Source organism: Strigops habroptila, chromosome 17 (genome assembly GCF_004027225.2).
Source record: "Strigops habroptila isolate Jane chromosome 17, bStrHab1.2.pri, whole genome shotgun sequence".
Classification (NCBI taxonomy): Eukaryota; Metazoa; Chordata; class Aves; order Psittaciformes; family Psittacidae; genus Strigops; species Strigops habroptila.
The window spans coordinates 5485092-5505049 of NC_044293.2; the positions used below are offsets into that span (position 1 = coordinate 5485092).

Here is a 19958-nt window from a genome sequence, read left to right on the forward strand (position 1 = left end):
GAAAGCTTTCAAGGCTTTCCTCCTGGCTGGAGGCTGGTTTACCCTCTTTTAGCACCCTGTGGGATAAGTTTTCCTCCACTTCAGCAGCTCTTGGAACAGATTCGTGCTGCTAGGAGCCTGTTTTCCCTCTCCTGGTGGGATGCATCCATTAACACCAAAAGCAAATGATACTTTCCCTGCACATCCACCCTGAACTGCAGCAGCCCCTCTGAAATGCCATTGCCCAGGAGCTCTGGGAACCACTTACTTGGGTGACTGAGGATGGATTGAGCAGCTATCTGTATGGAGAAAGAGGGATCTGGAAGAACAAGAGCAGTCATGAGACTGGGATGGATGAGCTGAGCAGAGGGTAACAGCAGAAAAGGGACATTATAGTCTTAGGACATGTCAGGAAGGATGTTTCCATCAGGAATAAGGATGGATTTGTGGCTGGAGCACCAGGTGCTGGTGTGACCTTGCTGAGACACTGTGGTCACGTCTGTCTGGGGATAATAAATCCAGCCCAGAGCTGAGGAGGGTATTTGATGAGCTGAGCCTGCAGAGCTGGGCTGGAGAAAGCAAGCAAAATAAGGCTGGAAAAGGGTACAACTCCTGTCTACAAATACCTGGAAGGGGAGGAAGAAACCAAGGAGAAAGGAAAGCTGTTAAACTAAAGAACGGCATTAGCACAAGGACAATGGGGAGCAACTATTCAGTGATAACTGGGACTGGAGATCCGGAAAGCCCAGCCCTTGGAGAGGAACAAAGGAGCAAACCACCATTTCAACATGTACCTGATGATTCCCTGGTCCTACATCCCCTGAAATTGCCTTATAAGAGGATAAAATATAAACACTCCTGATTTGGGAGCAGCAGTATTTGCAGCATGAGGTGGGGGGGGGGGGTCTGATGGGACTATAGAAATGCATCTCTGCACTGGTCCCCTTTGTCTCTGGCATACCATCATGGATATGGTGAGAAGCTCCCATATGGTTTATTTCCTTATCCCACTATTCTTTTTCAGAAGTTAACTGATGATGGTTGCACTGCTATGATTAATTAAGGTCTTTTTCCTACCCGGCAATATCCCAAAGCCTTTGGCATCGTTTGGAATTCCAGTTATTCAGCTCAAAGCCAGCAATGGCAACAAGACAACAAAAAGGAAAGGTGGAAGGAAAAGGCTGCTGCCCTAATGAGCCAGAACCTGTACGGGTGCCAAGGGAAGTCATGTAACATGAATGTCACACCTGGTTATAAATAGGGTGGCATCTCTGTGCCCATTAACGTGCTGACACATCCCACAGCAATGGGTTAACCCTTTCCCTCGCCCTCCCAAGGGGCTGAATCCTGGCAGCCTCTGCCCAGCCAGGGCAGCATCATTTTCTCCCTCCATCAGAGGGTGGAAATCACCAATATACAGGAAATAAACTGTAGCTGCTGTCCAACAACAGGCTGTGCCTTCATCCAGGACATGTAGCAGCAGAGCCTGTTTGACCCAGTGAAGATACCCAAATTACCTTGTCATGAGCCTGTGCTTATTCCAGCAAGATAGCTCCAAATCCTGCCTTGCCATATTCCAAATTCCAGCCATCCTGTGTTTCAGAGGGCCTAGAGAGAGAACACCAAGTTCCTACTATCTGTGGTTATTGTACAGTTAAGAGAAGGAGCCAGAATCCCCTCTGTTGTAGCCCTGTTTAGGCTTTATGTCCTCTCAGTAGCAGAATTATGTATATGTGTGTACAAACAGAGAGGAGGCTGGTGCTCATCAGCAGTCTGCAAAACAGACACAATCCCAAATATCTAGGGAATCCTATTTGCTCTATGGGTTTTGCCTCCTCTGTCACATAATGTTTTGGTTTAGCATCTTAAAAGCAAACTAACCGTTTATTGAAGGCTGGATAAGCTACGGGAAAGGGAGATTTAAGGTATTACTCTTGGGATGGAGACACAAAAATATATATCCTGAGAGAAGTGCAACTAGAGACAAATGCAGAGAGGTCAGAGGCAGGGAATCCTTTATTGAAGGGGTAAAGGCAGAGTCACAAACAGACTGTTTCCAAAGTTAAACCCAAATACAAACAAAAGGCTAAAAACTGGAAAATCATCTTTTTCTCCCCCCCCCCCCCCCTTAAAATGAAAGTCCAAAGCTCCATTTTGGTTGTGTTTGTCACGCTTTTCACAGCTCGGTGGGCAATGGCACCTGATCTGGGTGCAGCAGGGAGGAGGGAGACACCAGTTGTGTACCAAAGTGGTTGAACGAGGAGCTAAGACTTCCCCTCTCTGATGCTGCTGCAGGTTGTGGAGCGGGGATGTGAGAGCAGCATGTTAAAACACTGTACAAAACCAAACAGGGATTCATAATAAATACCTAACACAAGAGGCTCAGTACATTGCTACAATCCTTCACTGAAGGGAAACATATATATACACATATATATCCTAATATATAACCTCTTTGTCTTAAATCAGCTTAAAGGCTACATGTTTCTATTGGAAGGCAAGGGCAGGAATCCCACTAACCATCACCCAGACCCCAAACCTCAACCAAGCATCGCTGCCTGCAGTCTCCCTGCTCCCAATGGGGTCCCCATCCTCCTCCCTGCTGGAAAAGCAGCAGGATTTGCCCACAGCAGGGGAGATTTTGCATCTAGGAAGCTCCAGCTAAGCGACCATGCAGGGAATATAGAGAACAACAAGACTGGAAGAGCCCCTTGGCGTGCACGACTCCTGTGTGATAAATACAGACGTTTTCCTTGGCACCACCTCAGGCTGAAACTTCTGACCCATCCTAAACACTAGAGAGGAAACACGCTGGCCTTGGAGTTAAAACCCTCACAGACTCCAAGGGGAGAAAGAAAATAACCCTACAAGGCTACATGACTTTAGCATCCAGCTATTTGTTAGAGCATGAGAGGGCTTAAATTCCTGAAGATTAATTAGCAGACGCAGAACATTGCCCTAAGGTAGGTCTGAACACAGCCCAAACAGCTCTGCATCCAAACTCTGCAGCTGGACTTCATGTTTTCCTCTTCCCTTAAAGGTCCAAGCCCTCAGTACCTTCAGTCCTTGGCTGTAGCCTCCTTGGTTTCAATAGGGTCACCTATGGGAGATAAAGCTGAATATTCGGGGTTTTCATATAGGTGGTAGGGTTTCTGGCAGGGCTTTGGGAAGCGGGTCACCCCACAGTCCCATCCGGAACCGGCCTGGCCAGCAAGACAAGGGTCTCACACGAGCTTAGCTTGGGCAGAAAAGCCAAGAGAAAGGATTCCCTTTGCAATTGTAAATGGGGAAGCTCAGACACTGCAAATTCAAGTCCTCTCCTTCAGCTCTTCTCCCTTCCTATGGGAAAAAGGCTGCTCCAACTGGATATTCAATGGGAGCCAAAGCAGGGTACAGGCGAGAGGCATTGCGAGAGGAGCCTGAGATATAGAATCACTCATCCAGAGCTCATCCCTGCTGCAAGCCAGGTTAGCAAATCACCTCCAAAATCAAAGCTGAGGAAATGAAGGGGTTGAAAACCAAGGGTAGGAGAGGAAACGCTGGAAACCCGAGAGCCTGGGGCATCACAATGGGCATTTCACAGTCAAAGCACTGCAGAATTAACCCTCTGGGTGGCCCTTCAAGCCAGATCAGTGCCATTAAGCCTTGGTTTTATAGCTGGGGAAATCGAGGCATGGGCTCAGAGCTCAGGAATAGCTCTGCAGATGGCACTGGGGCTGTTCAGCCTGGAGAAGAGAAGCTGCGTGGAGACCTCAGAGCAGCTCCCAGTGTCTGAAGAGGGGTACAGGGATGCTGGAGAGGGGCTCTGCATCAGGGACTGGAGCGATAGGACAAGGGCTGATGGGTTCAAACTGAAACAGGGGAAGTTCAGGTTAGATCCAAGGCAGAAGCTCTTCCCTGTGAGGGTGCTGAGGCGCTGGCACAGGGTGGCCAGAGAAGCTGTGGCTGCCCCATCCCTGGCAGTGTTCAAGGCCAGGTTGGACACAGGGGCTTGGAGCAACCTGCTCTAGTGGAAGGTGTCCCTGCCCGTGGCAGGGGGTTGGAGCTGGATGAGCTTTAAGGTCCCTTCCAACACAAACCAGTCTGGGATTCTCTGATTGTACGATGATGGGGGTATTTAGAGACAGAGCTTTGTCGCCTTGTAGGCTATAAACCCAGCAGAAACCACCACCAGCACCTCGCCTGTCCTGTCTAACACACACCAGGATCTTTCCCTCATCTCCCTCGTGCTCCCAGCCAAGCGAGTTATCTCCCAAATAAACCCAGAGCTGATAAAATGCCCCTCATGCTCAAGGACACCCACAGTGCTGCAGGGAGGGGACGGCAACCCCATCCAACCCTTTGGCAAAGGGATCCCAATTTTATCAGCAAAGCCGCCCACCCTGGACCTCCTTGACCTGCAGCTGGGACGGGGCGATGGCAAAGCCAGATTCCGCGTTCTTTTCCAGCAACAAATCCTTACAAACAGAGTCTGCAACTGTGTTTAACAATAGCTCTTTGGAAAAACCCTATGGATACACACCTATTTTCCCTTTAAATTACAACTTGCCTGCAAGCAGCCAGCTGGAAGGAAGGGAAGAGAGAAAGGAAAAGAAGTGATTCCTCCCCACTTTGCTGCCGTTATTCCCCCCTCTGAGGTAGACATGGATGGGATGGGGATGAACCGCTGGAGAGTGGTTAAACAAGAAGCTCACAGCACCCTCGCTGTCCTGCCCCGGTGTTGCTGGTGGGGTGCTTCACCACCGAGCTCAGCACTGCTGCAGCACGCAGGCAGCGGTGGCCGCTGGTGGCCCTGGTGAGCTGCATCTCTCCGGGGCAGTGATTGTGCCGGTGTAGTCGATGCAGGAGGCGTTGCGTGTCCGCACGCCCTCCCCGCAGGTCTGGGAGCAGGGGGACCAGGGGCCCAGGCGCCAGAGCGGGCAGGGCATGTCACCACAGGGCTTGATGTCCTCAGGCTTGAGGGCTCTGTCGCAGGTAGAGGAGGTTTGACCCTCCACGTCCCGGCAATCCACCGTCCGCCTCTGCCAGCCGGAGCCGCACGTCTTGGAGCACTCGGACCAGTCACCCAGGACCCATTGGGAGGTCAGCATCGGGCGGATGATGTTGGCCGACTTCTTCTCTTTGCCTTTCTGCTTGCTGAAAGGGATGTCCTTGGGGATGAAGAAGGTGTATTTGACTTTGGGTGGGAAGACCTCGCTGGCGATGGTCAGCAGCTGGACGGTGAGGGGCTCCGGGAGCTGTCGGAAGCTCTGCAGCCTCTCCAGGGTCGTCATGGAGCCGCTGTATTTCAGGATGGTTCCCTTAAGGAGGATGTCCTGCTCCATGGCCGAGATGGCAAAGTCTCCGTTCAGCAGGTACTTGCCCTCGAGGGTCCTCAGGGCCAGGTAGTTCCCGTCGTGGCGGACCCCTCGGTGGCTGCGCTGTTTGATGTCGATGTTGGTTGCCCCGGCGGGGATGGTGACAATGTCATTGTAGCCGTATCTGCACAGGGCAAAGGGACATGGTTAGTTCTCTGGACTTACTAAGAGGACACCCATGCAGGGGACAGCTCTTGGTAACCCCCTCTGTAACCCCGAGCTCTCAGGAGCTGGAAATCATAGAATCCCAGACTGGTTTGGGTTGGAAGGGACCTTAAAGCTCATCCAGTTCCATGGGCAGGGACACCTTCCACTAGAGCAGGTTGCTCCAAGCCCCTGTGTCCAACCTGGCCTTGAACACTGCCAGGGATGGGGCAGCCACAGCTTCTCTGGGCACCCTGTGCCAGCGCCTCAGCACCCTCACAGGGAAGAGCTTCTGCCTTAGAGCTCATCTCAATCTCTCCTCTGGCAGGTTGAAGCCATCAAAAGTGAGCGATGCAATCAAACAGCAGCCCCATGGTTACCAGTTGCTACCCTTACTCCCTTCTGAAATGGGTGAAGTGTTTGGAACTAAAAGCCTGGCTCTGCCCAGTGATGCTGTCACTGATGATGCTGAAGGACAGCATCAGATATAGCTATATAACACAGCTATATAGATATAGCTGTATAGCTATAGATACAGATACAATACCAGGACAGATAGAGGACAGCATCAGGAAGGCTTTGGTACTCAAGCCCTTGGCACCCCATTCTATGGTCATTACTTGCTGCTACAATAAAGCGCCACCCTGGGATGACTCATGCTGTGGGGCTGTTGGGATGGTTTTCCATACATCCCCATGGTTGATGCTGCGGTCAGTAATTGGGTTTGGAGTATTTTGGAAAAAAGCCTTCGGGTCAAACTCTGCTCTCAGTCACCCTGACCCTGATCTTAATGGGATCTCTTCTTGGCTGGAGCTAAAGCACTAATCTCTCTTTAGTCAACCACAAACAATTCATAGGCGAGTGGAAGCCCCATTTCAGCTGGTTCCCTGGAAGGAAACCATTCAGGAAATGTAATTTGACTGCATGAGTCACCTCACCGCATAGAATTGGACGTGTTGGGCTTTTGTTACCATCTTTTCAACAAAAGCCTTAAATTCAGCTCTTTGGCAAAGCAATGGAGATCTTGGGCGCGGAAAGCAGCTGCCTCAATGCCCGAAATTCACCTCAGAGCCCAGGGAGAAGCTACTGAATTATTTATATCCCACATCAGCCCTTGCATATGTGTCCAAATCACTGCTTTGGGGTGAGATACATGTAAACTCCTCAGGGCAGCAGATTGATTTGCAGTGGCACACCAAGCCCATCGCCAGGGTCAGCACCAGCTATTATTTTAGGAAGTAAACTCCGCTTGGCTTGCATAATGCTGCCCCGAAATAAACTTAGTGTAAACCCTAAAGCCTGGGGAGGAGAGCAGACTTGTTGCAAGGGTGACCCAGCTGAGGGTGTTTGCATGTTAACCCCAGTTAAGATGCACTCCTGGAGTCCAACTGCTGCAAACAAGCTCTGCAGTGAGGTGCAATGCTTTGTGTGCAGAAACCAAACTGGCTTTACATGACCTAGGAAGAGCTCTAATATTCCTAACCAAGCACTTTGGGTAGTAAACTTACTTGGATCGGTTGAGTGAGCCAGATATTTTCCTGCACGTTGAGCCGTTGCCACCACACACCCCACATTTATCCAGCTTCTTGGAGGACCCAACGATGTGATCGCAGCCAGCCTTGATGCACTGGCCATGGACGCAGATGGAGAGGGTCTCTGGTCCACACAGCGTCCCGTCGATCACCTAGGGAAGATGCAGAGGAGCAATGAGGGCATTTGGTCTGAAATGGGTGGAAAGTGGGTGGTTATCATCTTACTTTGGCCTCAAAGACTTTGAATTCACTCCTCCCTCTGGCTCGGCAGAAGAGCTTGCATCGGTCTCGGGGTGACACCCCGGCGTACTTGGGTACCCACTCCAGGAGGTTCCCTTCCAGATCCGTCAAGTTGTAGCTGTTGTACTTCTCACACTGCTGCTCCCGAAAGCTTTTCCCTGAAAGGAAAGGCAAGACATGCCCTGAGAACCTGTGGGAAGCCTGCAGGAACTGCTGTCCTCATGGGCCGTCGCGGAGATGCGGGAGCGCACAGGCATCAGAGCGATGCCGCACAGCTTCCACCCCTCTGGAACGGATCACAACCCCCAGCAGAAGGATATTTGCCCCCCCAAACATATGAATATTTAAGGGAGAACGGAGCAGTGATGGGTTCTGGAGGAAGAGGGGTGGGATGCGTTGGGAATCGGTGTCCTTACCATCCGGCGGGCACTCGTCGGTGTGGCAGGACTGGTACTTGGCGCGCTGGCCCTCGCAGTACCTGCCGCCGTGCTGGGGCTTGGGGCTGTCGCAGTGGCGGTAGGAGAACTGCACGCCTCCACCACAGCTCCGGGAGCAGGAGCCCCAGGGACTCCACGGGCCCCAGCCACCGTCCACCACTGGCTGCAAGAGACAGGAGAAGCTGCTGGATCCATCCTTGTGCCCGTCCATCCCCATGGAGCAATGCTAAAATCTCTCCCTGTGCCACCAGACAAACCCTGATGCAGCAAAGCACTTCACATGAAGTGAAGTTCAGGCCCTCAGCACCATAGTTTAGTGGTGGACTTGGCAGTCCTGGGGTAATGGTTTGACCTGATGATCTTAAAGGTCTTTTTCAACCTGGTTGATTCTATAAAGTTATTACTGACTTCCACCAGTCTGTTCATGTGCTTAAAGCTAAGCTTGGGTTGAAGTACTTTGCTGACTGACTCAGAAATCACCGCTAATTCCCCTGGCAAGGCAAAAAGTGATGATTTCATTGCAGATCTGCATCTGCTTGCTCTCGGTTCAGACCAGCCTTGGCAAAAGGCATGGCAGCATTTAATAATGGGCTTGCCAGTAAAAAAGATTAATGATAGGTGCTGTTGAAGGAGAGATATCCAGAAAACAAAGCAGGCAAATCCAAAGCCAGTCCAGGAGGTGGCAGGTTTGAGGTTTGGGAATCCCAAAGGGTCCAGCCCCAGCCTGTCACTCCCAAATCCTGCCCCCCCTCCCATTACCTGGGGTTTCAGGGCATCCTGCGGCATGCAGCGTCCATCCAAGCATATCCCACTGGCTTTGCAAGGGGTGCCATCGGCCCAGGGCAAGCTGCCGTTCTTGGTGTGGCAGAGAGGCTCCCCAATGCCAGTCCTGCACCAGAGCTGGGCGCAGATGTCCTCCTCCGTGGTGTTGGGGCAGTGCTGGAAGTCCTTGCCGAAGATCTGCTGGCACTGCTGGTCCAGGCTGTACAGGGCTCCTCGGCCGGGCAGCTCCACAGGCAGGGGCAGGGGGTCTGCTGGGGCATCGAGCAAGCAGTCGCCTGGGTAAGACACAAGAATGAGGCTGGAGATGCATCAGGGCTTGATGCCATGGGTTGCACCGAGCAGGGCACATAGAATCATAGAACAGTTTGTGTTGGAAAGGACCTTAAAGCTCATCCAGCTCCAACCCCCTGCCACGGGCAGGGACACCTTCCACTAGAGCAGGTTGCTCCAAGCCCCTGTGTCCAACCTGGCCTTGAACACTGCCAGGGATGGGGCAGCCACAGCTTCTCTGGGCACCCTGTGCCAGCGCCTCAGCACCCTCACAGGGAAGAACTTGTTCCTTATATCTAACCTGAACTTCCCCTGTTTCAGTTTAAACCCATCACCCCTTGTCCTATCACTCCAGTCCCTGATGCAGAGTCCCTCTCCAGCATCCCTGTAGCCCCCTTCAGACCCTGGAAGCTGCTCTGAGGTCTCCAGCAGCTTCTCTTCTCCAGGCTGAACAGCCCCAATGTTCTCAGCCTGTCTCCATATGGGAGGTGCTCCAGCCCCTGAGCATCCTCGTGGCCTCCTCTGGACTTGCCCCAACAGCTCCATGTCCTTCTGATGGTGAGGACACCAGAACTGCACACAGTGCTGCAAGTGGGGTCTCATGAGAGCAGAGGGGCAGGATCACCTCCCTGACATGCTGCTCACGCTCTGGGGAGTCAGCCCAGCACATGGGGTGGGTTCTGGGCTGCAAGAGCACCCTCTGGGGCATGTTCAGTTTCTCATTGACCAACCAAGCGACGTCAAGCCTCTGTCTGTGTCTGATTTGCCTTCCCTTCACCCCACACACCCCTCCAGGCATTGCAAAGAGCCTCTGCAGTTAAGGAACAGACTGTTTTGAGTGATGAGGCAGCTGAACCCAGCCTTACCGTGCCCTCCATCCAGGAACTCGGTGAGGTACATAGCACTGCAAGGAGACCAGGGCTGGGTCTTGTTCAAGTGGATGAAAAGAGGGGCCATCATATGGTGTTTGCCAAGGGGCCCAAAGAGCCGCTCGCAGGTCTTGGAGTCATCATGGGGCATGCTGAGAACGTGGCCTGGGGAGCAGAGAGCAGTGGTGAGCTGCAGCAGCCCAAAGCACCCCTGCTCTGCTGCAGGAGGTGAATGGGCATCTGAGAGCACCTAGAAGGTAACAAGCAGCTCCTATTGCTGTAATAGCTCCAGGTTTCCTGTAACCCCTTTAGGCACTGGAGCTGCTCTAAGGTCTCCCCTTCAGGAGCCTTCTCTTGTCCAGGCTGCCCCAGCCCAGCTCTCTCAGCCTGGCTCCAGAGCAGAGCTGCTCCAGCCCTCGCAGCAGCTCCGGGGCCTCCTCTGGCCTCGCCTCAACACTTCCACATCCCTCTTGTGCTGGAGGCCCCAGAGCACCAATTTACACCAACTCAGGCTCTTCTAAGTGCTTTTGCTGGTGCAAACCAGCTTCTGCTGGTGCCAGAGGCTCCCCAGTGCTTGGCTGGTGGTACCCAGCGGGGTGATGCTGGTGCTGGGCTGTGCTACATCCCCGCCTAGCAGACCCTCCTTTGGGAAGAGATGCATTACCCAGTTCATGGGCCAGGGTGTAAGCTGCCTGCAGACCCTCATCCTCAATCACGGAGCAGCTTTTGTTGCGGTCGCACATGGTGCCGATATCCGCCACTCCCAGCGTGTCACAGCTCTGGTGTCCACAGAAGTCCTGTTTGGGAGCAGCATCAAGAGGGATAAGGCAGGGTGGAGGTGTCCCACCTTCAGCAACCCCATCATCTGCAGGCAGACATGGTCTGCACTCAATTACAACCACCCCCTGACTGCTGCAAGCTTGGAGGGGGGATCTGTCCTCTTCCTCCTCTTCCCTTCCCACCCCAACCAAAGCATCCCCAAGGGATGACCTGTCTGGTCAGCAGGATGGCAGTGTCGTAGTGCTCGGGGTGCCGGTCACTCGGGGGGTTGAACTTTTGCTGCCAGCTGCAGAAGTTGCGCAGGGTGAGCCCACCGTTGTCGGACACCTCCGGCCCTGCTGCCTCCTCATCCACCACCAGCACCTTCACCACCACCAGGCTGATGGAGTTCTTCAGGCTGGGGTGCTTGTAGATGCGGGCTGCCATGGACATCAGCGTCAGGACGTGGTTCTGTGGGAAAAGAATGGGGCAGGCAAAGCCTGGGTGAAACCTCTGCTATGGGGCTCTGGTTTTGGTTAGGGTGGGAGAAAACAACCTCATTCATCAACCAACCACAGCCAGGGAGACACCTGGGTTGATGGACTAAGTGCTGCCTCTTCACACACAGACTGGTTTGGGTTGGAAGGGACCTTAAAGCTCATCCAGCTCCAACCACCTGCCACGGGCAGGGACACCTTCCACTAGAGCAGGTTGCTCCAAGCCCCTGTGTCCAACCTGGCCTTGAACACTGCCAGGGATGGGGCAGCCACAGCTTCTCTGGGAAAAGTCTGTGCCAGCGCCTCAGCACCCTCACAGGGAAGAGCTTCTGCCTCAGAGCTCATCTCAATCTCCCCTCTGGCAGGTTAAAGCCATTCCCCTTGGCCTGTCCCTACAGGCCCTTGTCCAAAGCCCTTCTCCAGGTTTCTTGTAGTCCCTTTAGGCACTGGAGTACTGATCTACATGATGCTTTACACCTTGTGCCAGTGAGAAGGACAGGCAGGACAAACCCACCCCTGCAACCCATTCCCCAGCCACTGTTTCACCTACAATGAACCCTTTGCACCCAGCAATCCCTCAGGAAAACCTCACATTCATGCTCTTGCATATTCCCAAAGCATTAACCTTGCCCTCACTGCCCCAGGGCAGGAACTACCTCACACACACCACCTCACCGGTGCAAAACCTGCCTCGCATCACCATAAAACTCCCTGCACCCAACATCCCCGGCGACAAACCAGGGCTGGAACCCTTTGCCATCCAAGCCGTGTCCCAGCAGCATCCCTTGCTCAGGCCACTGTGATGACCAGAGATTACTTAATATGTCAAACGCGCCAGTGATGTTTAGGCTGATGTAAACATCTTATCAGAGAATCGAAATTCCTCCTCTGCTTGGCACCCATTCCCAGCCTCGGAGTCAGGAGAAAGAAATGCAGCTATTACACAATGCAGTATTGGGAAAGAGAAAGTGGCTCCTCTCCTCCGAGACGAATTGCACCCCCTGCTCTCACTTCAGTGCCACTACTTAAACTGGAAGCCCTCTACTATTGGGTTGCACCCAGAATACACGTTCCCTGCTTTGTGCAGCATCCACCGTCATGCTGCTGGGCATAAAATGCCCTTTTCTTAGCAAACAAGGGAGGGTTTTAGGGAGAACCCCCCCCATAAGCAGTAACATCTTTGCTGCACCAGGGCCCTCGTGGCTATTTTAGATTCTTCTGCCACACTTGATCCCGTCGCTGGCAGCTCCATGCAAACAGATGTTTTGCTTCAGCAGGATGTATCCCAAATCCTCCCCGGCTCACTATCCGAGGGCAGGGAGCACTGAATAGACGGGTTTATTTAGACTGGCCACATCTCCACGACATGACTCACATCCTAGCCCAAAGCATGCAACAAATGTCATGGAGAAGTCACCACCGAGGCAAGAAACCCAGGCGAGATCCTGAGGAGTGGTTGCTCCAAGGGAATTGTTTATCCCATGGGGAGAATCCATTGGGAATCTCCCTACAAATATCACAAAGCCTTCTTAAAATTGCATCCTAGAAGGATGCTCTGTGGCAGAGCTGTGCATCACAGAATGGGTTGGGTTGGAAAGGACCTTAAGATCGTCTAATTCCAACCCCCTGCCATGGGCAGGGACAAACTGATTTGTGCTTCATCAGCAGAGCACAGGACGCTATCATAGGATCATCCCTCATTCCCAAGGGAGCAAATCCTGCCACATCCTTTCCTAACCCATCACAGATTTCTCTCCATCCCAGTAGTTTTGACCTGGGAGCTCTCAGTCCCTACCCCAAATACCCTGGGATATCCTCAGGGTTACATCCAGCCAAGAAACTCTTTCAGCAGCAGGAATGGAGAGACTCAGAAAATTCCCTTCATCTGGAAAGCGAACCGAACAAACAGCTCTTTAGTGCAGATTTAAAAGGTCAAATTCACTTGTTCCACCATCTGGTGTCTATTCATACCCAGTCCCAGACCATGCAGGAGTTGGTTGGGTTTTGGATGGACCCTGATGGCTCTGGGGAGAGCAGCAATCCACCTGCATTGCCTTGGCTTGGCCAAGGGCTTGGGGCTGGAGCCAAAAGCATCCCCAGGGCTCAGGAGAGGCTTTTGGCCAACAACTGAGTTGAATCCTGCTTGTCCCATCCTCCTTTGGCTTGATGAGCCACCCAGGAAGGAACGCTGCCTTCTCCAAGGTGTCCTTCCCGCATCAAGGATGTGGGTATCAGATCAGTTGTGGGGCAGCCAAGGGGTCAGGTCTGGGGAGCCCAGGTGTGCCAATGGACTGGTTTCTGCCTCCTTGCAGCACTCAAGGTGCTTCCTTGCCATTTCCAATCAGCAGCCTGGGAGATCTTGGCAGAATTTCTGTCCAACTGGTAAATACAGCTGGAAAACCAGCCCCTTACCTGTTCCGGGGCGACAAGGCACCAAGAATGGATCACAGGAGCATCCCCCCTCTGCTCCATGTGCTGCTGTCACAGCCAGGCACAAGCATTGCCCACTGCCTGGTGATGCCCCCAAACCCTCTTTTCTCCCCAGCCGCAATCCTTGGCCCCCTCTGGACCCAAGAAGAGCAAATTCCACCCATTCCCTCCCTAAAAGAAAGAGAGGGGATGCCTTTTGTGTGGCAACCTGCATTACAGAGCTCTGATATCCCTCCTGCCACAACATCGCTGCTCTTAGGAGCCACCAGCATTGCCCTGCCATGAAGCTGCCAGCAGCAAACAGCACATGCAGAGGGTTAGTGGAACAAATAAACATAAATCAGAGCATGGGCAACGGAAGTGGTTGTTTTTAGCCTGATAATGGTGAAGGATTTTGCTTTCTGGCACAAGTGCTTGCGAAATCTCTGCTTACGTTCTCCTTCATGGGAACCACTTGGAGCTGAAGTCTGCGACTGTTCTGTTGGGGGGGTTTAAACCCTAATGATTATGTGAGGGAGAAACTGCTCTTACACAGACACCAACCATTATTGTGGTATGTACATAAAGGTCTAATATCCAGTGCAGGGCGGCAGGGAGCACCCATGCAACACTGCAGTGCATCTCGCCTCCCTCCAACACGCTTGTGGAGATGAATGCTCAGCTTCACGCTGCAGGTTTGTCTGTTCACAGGGTTGTTGGCTTTGTGGGGTTGGGTTTTTCCCTCCTTTCCTCCTAGAAGCTGGAATTTCTGTAGAGGAACTAAACCAACCCCAACAGAACAGGAACGCTGAGATTTCTGGAGCGCGGACAGATGGAAGGAGGAAAACACAGGGTCAGATGTGAGGGCTCTTAACAAACAACTGGTAAAAACACATCCCAGCCTGTCTCTCGGATACCCACAGCGGCAGCAGCCACCCTGCCAGCCTCCTCCTGTGCTTTGGAGCCCGAGCCAAGAATTTCCTTACAAAAAACATGGGCAGCAGCCAAGGGAAAAGGGGGGACGAGGGGATATGTTGCCAGCTTGCTGCCACATCCCCTTTCTGCCTGATTTTCCCCTCTTCACTAGGTATTTGGGGCTTGGCCACCAATGACTCCATTTCAGGGCAAGAGAAACTGAGGCACGTACAGCACTGCCATAACCTCTTTACAAGCAGGGGTGAACACAAAGCAAAACCCCATCCTGAGAGCATCCCGGGGTGGTTTGCAACTGCTCCTGGGCTGCTTTTGTGCAGGGATTAAGGGAATTTACCCACTCAAGCTGCAAAATATCCTAAAGTGAGCCTAGGAGCTGGATATGAGGGGACTTGAGGCTTCGAGGTGGCTTTGGCTTTATGTCTAAAGTCACTTTGATGGTCAATCTGGGTTTGGGAGAGCTGGCAGCAGGACCCCAACACCCATCTGGTCTTGGAATAGATAGCAACAACACACCTAAAACCTCGTAAGTCTGCCTGGAAAACACAGAATTCCAGTGAGGAATCCCAGTTTAATCAGACCCGTCAGATTTTACCCTGGTCCTGAGTCATTACTAGCTCCTGGAGCAAGGAATTGCAGACTCCTTGCTCACAAGTACAAGGGGGAAAAGAAGAGGGATCGTAGCCATCATGTTTGCAGAGGAAAGCTTGGAAACTCATCTCATCCACACCCAAGAGACTGGAGAAATCCCACCACAGGAATCCCATTCTGCTGCCAACTGGCCGGGAATGCCGATGTCTCAGCAAACATCCCTGGAACCTCGCAGAGCATCTCTGCAAGTGCAGCCTGTGCTGCAGGTGCTCAGCCCAGACGCCCTTTCTGCTGCATGCCAAAAGGATTAGCCCCTGCACCGTGTCCTGCCTCAGCTTCCCACACTCAAACCCCCACTTAGCTCTGCTAGTGATGGTCACAATCCCTTTCTCTTCCCCCTCAAGCACTTTTGGATCCTCCACAAGTTATCTCTTGTGTCCAGCCTGGGGCCTCGCACCCATTTCCATATAAAGAGGCTTTTCCTAATCACTGCAGGTCACATTCTGCCCAGCCTTCCACAACCTGCTGCTCACAGTTGCTATTGCTCAGCACCATCCTGCTGCTAATGCCCCCCCAACTACCCATCTCCTGCAGGCATCAAGCCAGAAGAATGATTAACCCCCCCGCAATTTCATGTCTGGGTCTTCATCATTTCCTCCTGGTTTACATGGGTGCTGATGGAGGTAGAATTAAGCTCTTGCTATCTAAATTAGGTGAGCTATGAGGCTCAGATTGGTTAGAAATAAAGCATTAACAGCCTTTTCCTAACAGCATGGCATCGATTATAACTCGCAATGCTTGAACACGTCTTGTGGTGACTACCTTCTGCTTGAGCCATTCCAGCTTAAGCAGGGAAATAACTGGGAATACAAACAATGCTTGTGACTTTTAATGAAGATTTGGTAATTCAAGTGTGCTTATGGGAAGATAAGTCACTATATACATACATTTTCCTCTGACCCAGCCTTTTTGCTCCTTGGGCATCTCCTTGTCAGTTCTCTAGGGTCTCACCACCAGCAAGAACAAGCCATCAGTGCTTTTAGCCCCCAAAATGGAGGTATTGAGGGAAAAGTGAGACAGGTTTTGGTCTCCTGGGTTAAAAGGAACCAGCTTCTCCCTGCATTTGTGTTGCAGGAACAAAAGACACACAAACACAGCAGGTGGCTTGTATTGTTTTACTGCTGGTTGAAGTGTGCTCCTTACTACTTAAACATGCTATTGCTCTCCATCCCAAACCAGATCTTTGATGGGAAGGAAGCCTTTAAGAGATACCCTGAGAGATAACACAAAGATATTGCTCTTGGGGACAGAGAAATGATGATAAAATGGGGGCCAAGATGACTGGAAACTGCTGGATAACTATGTCATGCACCTACCCCCAACCATAGCACCTTATTTATAGCAGGAGGTAGACCATGGGGTGTTGCTTTGAAACACAGGGTGCCCAGCTGGTTGCAGAAGATGCTGGTTGAAGGAGATGCAATACACTTTTTCCTGCCCTTTTGGGCTATCAGAGACCAGCTTCATGCTACAGGGAGAGCAATTCCCACCACCATTTAGATGCCTGGTGCTTAAAAACTCAGATTACTCCATTGCAAACTCTGCTTTTGACTGTTGTGAGCTCTGGAGGGGTTGTCTCCCAGTGCAGCATCCAGCACGCCTTAACTCTTTGCCAACCTGGCAAGCAAAACCAAGCAAGGGGCAAAACAGGAGTGATGCTGAGCAGTTGAAGCTCCAAAGTTGAGTAATTCTCAAGGTCCAGCCCCATCTGAGCAGGGCTGGAATTAAAACTGCTGCTTTATTAGGAGTAGAGAAGCTGGATGAAGCCCCCCGGGAAAGGATGAAGCAGGCTGAGATGGCAAAGCCAAAGCCCACCTCAAAGCCCAACTGCTCCCCAGCTTCAAGGGCTCCTTGAACAGCCCCATACCCAACCAAACACTGCTGAGGATCAGCAGCTTCAGTGCCGTTATCCCCAGCAGACCTGAATCTGGACCTGAACAACCCATCACTGGAGGGAGCGCTGTGCTGGGGAGCTGGAAAAACTACTTGGTGTGATGGAAGTGGCTGGTCAACAGCCCTGGAGATGGATGTGGGGCACTGAGAGACCAACTTATCCACTCCCTGGGGTCTCCATGAAGCCTGGCCATGGGCAGGGCCTCCACAGGCGAACTGTGTTGAAGTAAAGGGACTGATTTTGGTGGTGATGGCTGAGGGAAAGGGATGTTCCTGCATCTGCTGGGCTGCTACAGGTGGCTCAGGAGCAGGACTGCTCATTACTCAGCTCCTGGTTTATTTACTATCCAGACCCAGCTCCCATCCAGAAGGGAGTTAAGCCCATTACTCTTTCCCTGTAGGAAGAAAAGCATTAACCCCCTCTGTGCCTCATCTTTGGGGACACCAGACTGATGGGACATCCCCATGTGCAGCCTGTGCGGACACGGACTCCCTGGGTTGGATCTTGGGTCTGGGAAAGGGTCCCCAAACACTTACCAAACCCCATAGATCAACCCCGCAGCCTTTGCCCCAGGCATTTACAGCCCCTACACAGCTACAGAGGAAAGTGGGAGACAAAGCCAAGGTCCTCAACACTGTCCCCAGCCCAAGGTGGTCCCTGGTGGGGACAGAGGAGCAACTAGGGGCAAAATAGAGGGATGGAGGGACAACTGGGGGGACACACGGAGGGATGAAGGTGCAAGTTGGGGGGACGCACAGAGGGATGGAGGAGCAATTGGGGGGGACACACAGAGGGATGAAGGGGCAATTGGGGGACACACACAGAGGGAGGCAGGGGCAACTGGGGGGGAAATGAAGGGATGAGAGGGCAATTCGGGGATGGAGTAATGGAAGGGCACGGGGGGGACACCGCCAGCCCTTACCTCCACATCCTCCCCGTAGAACCGCACCATGGAGGCATCAGCCACCAGCAGCGTCTCCACATACCGCGCCTGGGAAACGAAGCGCTTGGCGCGGCGGAGCGGCTCCCGGGGACCGGGAACACCGGGACCGGGAGCACCAGGAGCAGCGGGGACGGCTCCCGGCGGGGCAGCGCGGCGCTGGAGGCGATGCGGGCGCCTCCAGGGCGGCCCGGGCCAGCGATGCCCGAGCGGCTGGAGCTCATAAGCCGCCCCATCGAGGAGGAAAGCGGCGCGGAGCCCGGCTCCACCGCAGCGGCTGAGCACGGCGGCGGCATCGGGGCTCCCGTCGACGGTCCCCGCGTAGAAGCATCCCCGCCGCGGCGCGCTCCGCGCCGGTACCCTCCGGCTCCCTAAGCGCTGCAGGCGATAACGGGGAGCCAGGAAAGCGGCGTCGGGGCGGAGACGGAGCACGACGGCTCTCCCGAAGGCGGCCAGCCGCAGTGCCAGCTGCCCCGGCGGGGCGGGCAGGCGGGCGGGCAGCACCGGCTGCGCCTCCCGCGGCGGCGGCGGCGGCGGCAGCGCCCAGGCGTGGCACAGCAGGAGAAGGTGGAGCGGAGCCCGGCCCCCCAGCAGCGCCCGCCGCCCCATCGCCGGCCCCCCCCGCCCGCAGCTCCGAGCCGGCCGCCGAGCCCGCGGTATTTATACTTTCGGCCCCCCTCCGGCTTTGACATAAGAGGTTTATTTTTGATGTCTCGCTGGTCCCCCCCCCTCCACACACACACTCTCCCCTCCCCTCCCCTGCCAGGGCCGGGGGGAGGAGGAGAAGAGAAAGAAAAAAAAGAGAAAGAAAGAAGAAGCAGGGAAAAAAAAGCCCCGAACCAGCCCACTTTTGGATGCGATGTGAGGCCAATCAGGCGCCGGGAGCCCCGCCTGCCTCCAAGTGTCAACTCCAGCCTGCTACTCTCCCAGCATTAACCCCTTCAGGCCAGGCTCTGCCCGCCCCGCTCTGATTCAGCCCCCGTGAGGTGGTCTTGCTCCAGGGGCTAGCAAACTCTTCGTCTATTCCTCTATTTCCCCCCTTACCAAGGCAGGATTCGCCCTATGGGGCTGCCCAGAGAAGCTGTGGCTGCTCCATTCCTGACAGCGTTCAAGGCCAGGTTGGGCTTGGAGCAACCTGGTCCCTGCCCATGGAACCAGATAAGCTTTAAGGTGCCTTCCAACCCAAACCATACCATGATTCTGTGATTCGATGATTCCCCCTCCCCATTTCCCCCCAGCATCCCTCCACTGCTGGAAAGCACCAGGCCTTTGCCAGCTGGAAAGCATCTCATTCCGGCCTGGAAGGCAGAAGGTGCCTCCAGAGGTTCCCCCTTCCTGGTTCCCATGTCCTTTGCTTAGCCAAGGGCAGAGAGGGCTGTGGGCCCCAGGGAAAGCTCCAGCACTGACACAGACAAGGAGGTTTCCATGCCCTGAGCAAACAGCTGGGTCCACATGGGCTTTGCTCCGGCTGGAATCGGACAACAGGCTGAACCAGGCTTGTGGAAACCCAGCTCTCCCCCGTGCAATGGAGTTTGGCCTCGTGTCCGCATTCCCTTTTATACTCCTACAGGACTAGAAAAGCCTCAGGCAGTAAAACCAGGTAAAACACATACTCAGTGGTGGCAAACATCAGGAGATGGGCAGGAACACGCTGCCCCTGGCTGGAACCTGCTCAGCGCCAGGGAACAACCAGCTGTAATGGAGAAAGGGAAATCACTTTTTATATATTACTCCTTCTTTCCTATTAAGCCTCATTAGTTCATGAGATTCCTGGCCTCTGGAAGGCCCTTTGTACCCAGGAGATATCCCGAGATATCCTTGAAGCAGCTTATCCTGCTCCATACCCTGGTTTTCTAACCCTTTCCAAGGAGTAGCAGATACTCAGGGCTGGGATTGTGCTCCTTTAACCTTGCTGTGGGTGCCAGCACAAGGATCAGCTCCTCTAAACTCTTATTTTCCTTCCCTTCACCTAATCCTAAAAAGATCCAAAAGGATAAAGCAGCATTTGGCACCTCAGGATTCCTGGGAAACCAGAATCCAGCCACAGCTGAGCAACAGGGCACAGGGTTAAAGGCTGCTCTCCCTTTACTCCAGCATGTATTTACATCTGCCTCTCTATTATTATCTCCACTTAAAAGCCACATCCCTACCTATATAGTAAACACAGCCCTGGCTCGAAATAGCAGCACTGCCCGAGGCCAGGGCTCTGGTTACTTCTCTGCTTTTTAAAGTGTGGTTTGTGACTGTGTGAGGGGGGGAAATAG

At 53.3% G+C, this 19958-nt stretch overlaps 1 protein-coding gene across 1 annotated transcript; it reads right to left on the bottom strand.

The window, feature by feature from the left end:
* Window positions 1-1967: 1967 nt before the first annotated feature.
* On the bottom strand, window positions 1968-18352 carry ADAMTS8 (ADAM metallopeptidase with thrombospondin type 1 motif 8). The gene is made up of 9 exons (XM_030505321.1): window positions 17677-18352; window positions 10602-10841; window positions 10276-10408; window positions 9609-9776; window positions 8449-8747; window positions 7669-7852; window positions 7238-7410; window positions 6989-7164; window positions 1968-5460 (listed from the first exon to the last, which is right to left on the bottom strand). The coding sequence occupies exons 1-9, from the start codon at window positions 18301-18303 to the stop codon at window positions 4728-4730; spliced, it is 2733 nt and encodes a 910-aa protein (XP_030361181.1). The 5' UTR covers window positions 18304-18352; the 3' UTR covers window positions 1968-4727.
* Between the last annotated feature and the right edge of the window lie 1606 nt (window positions 18353-19958).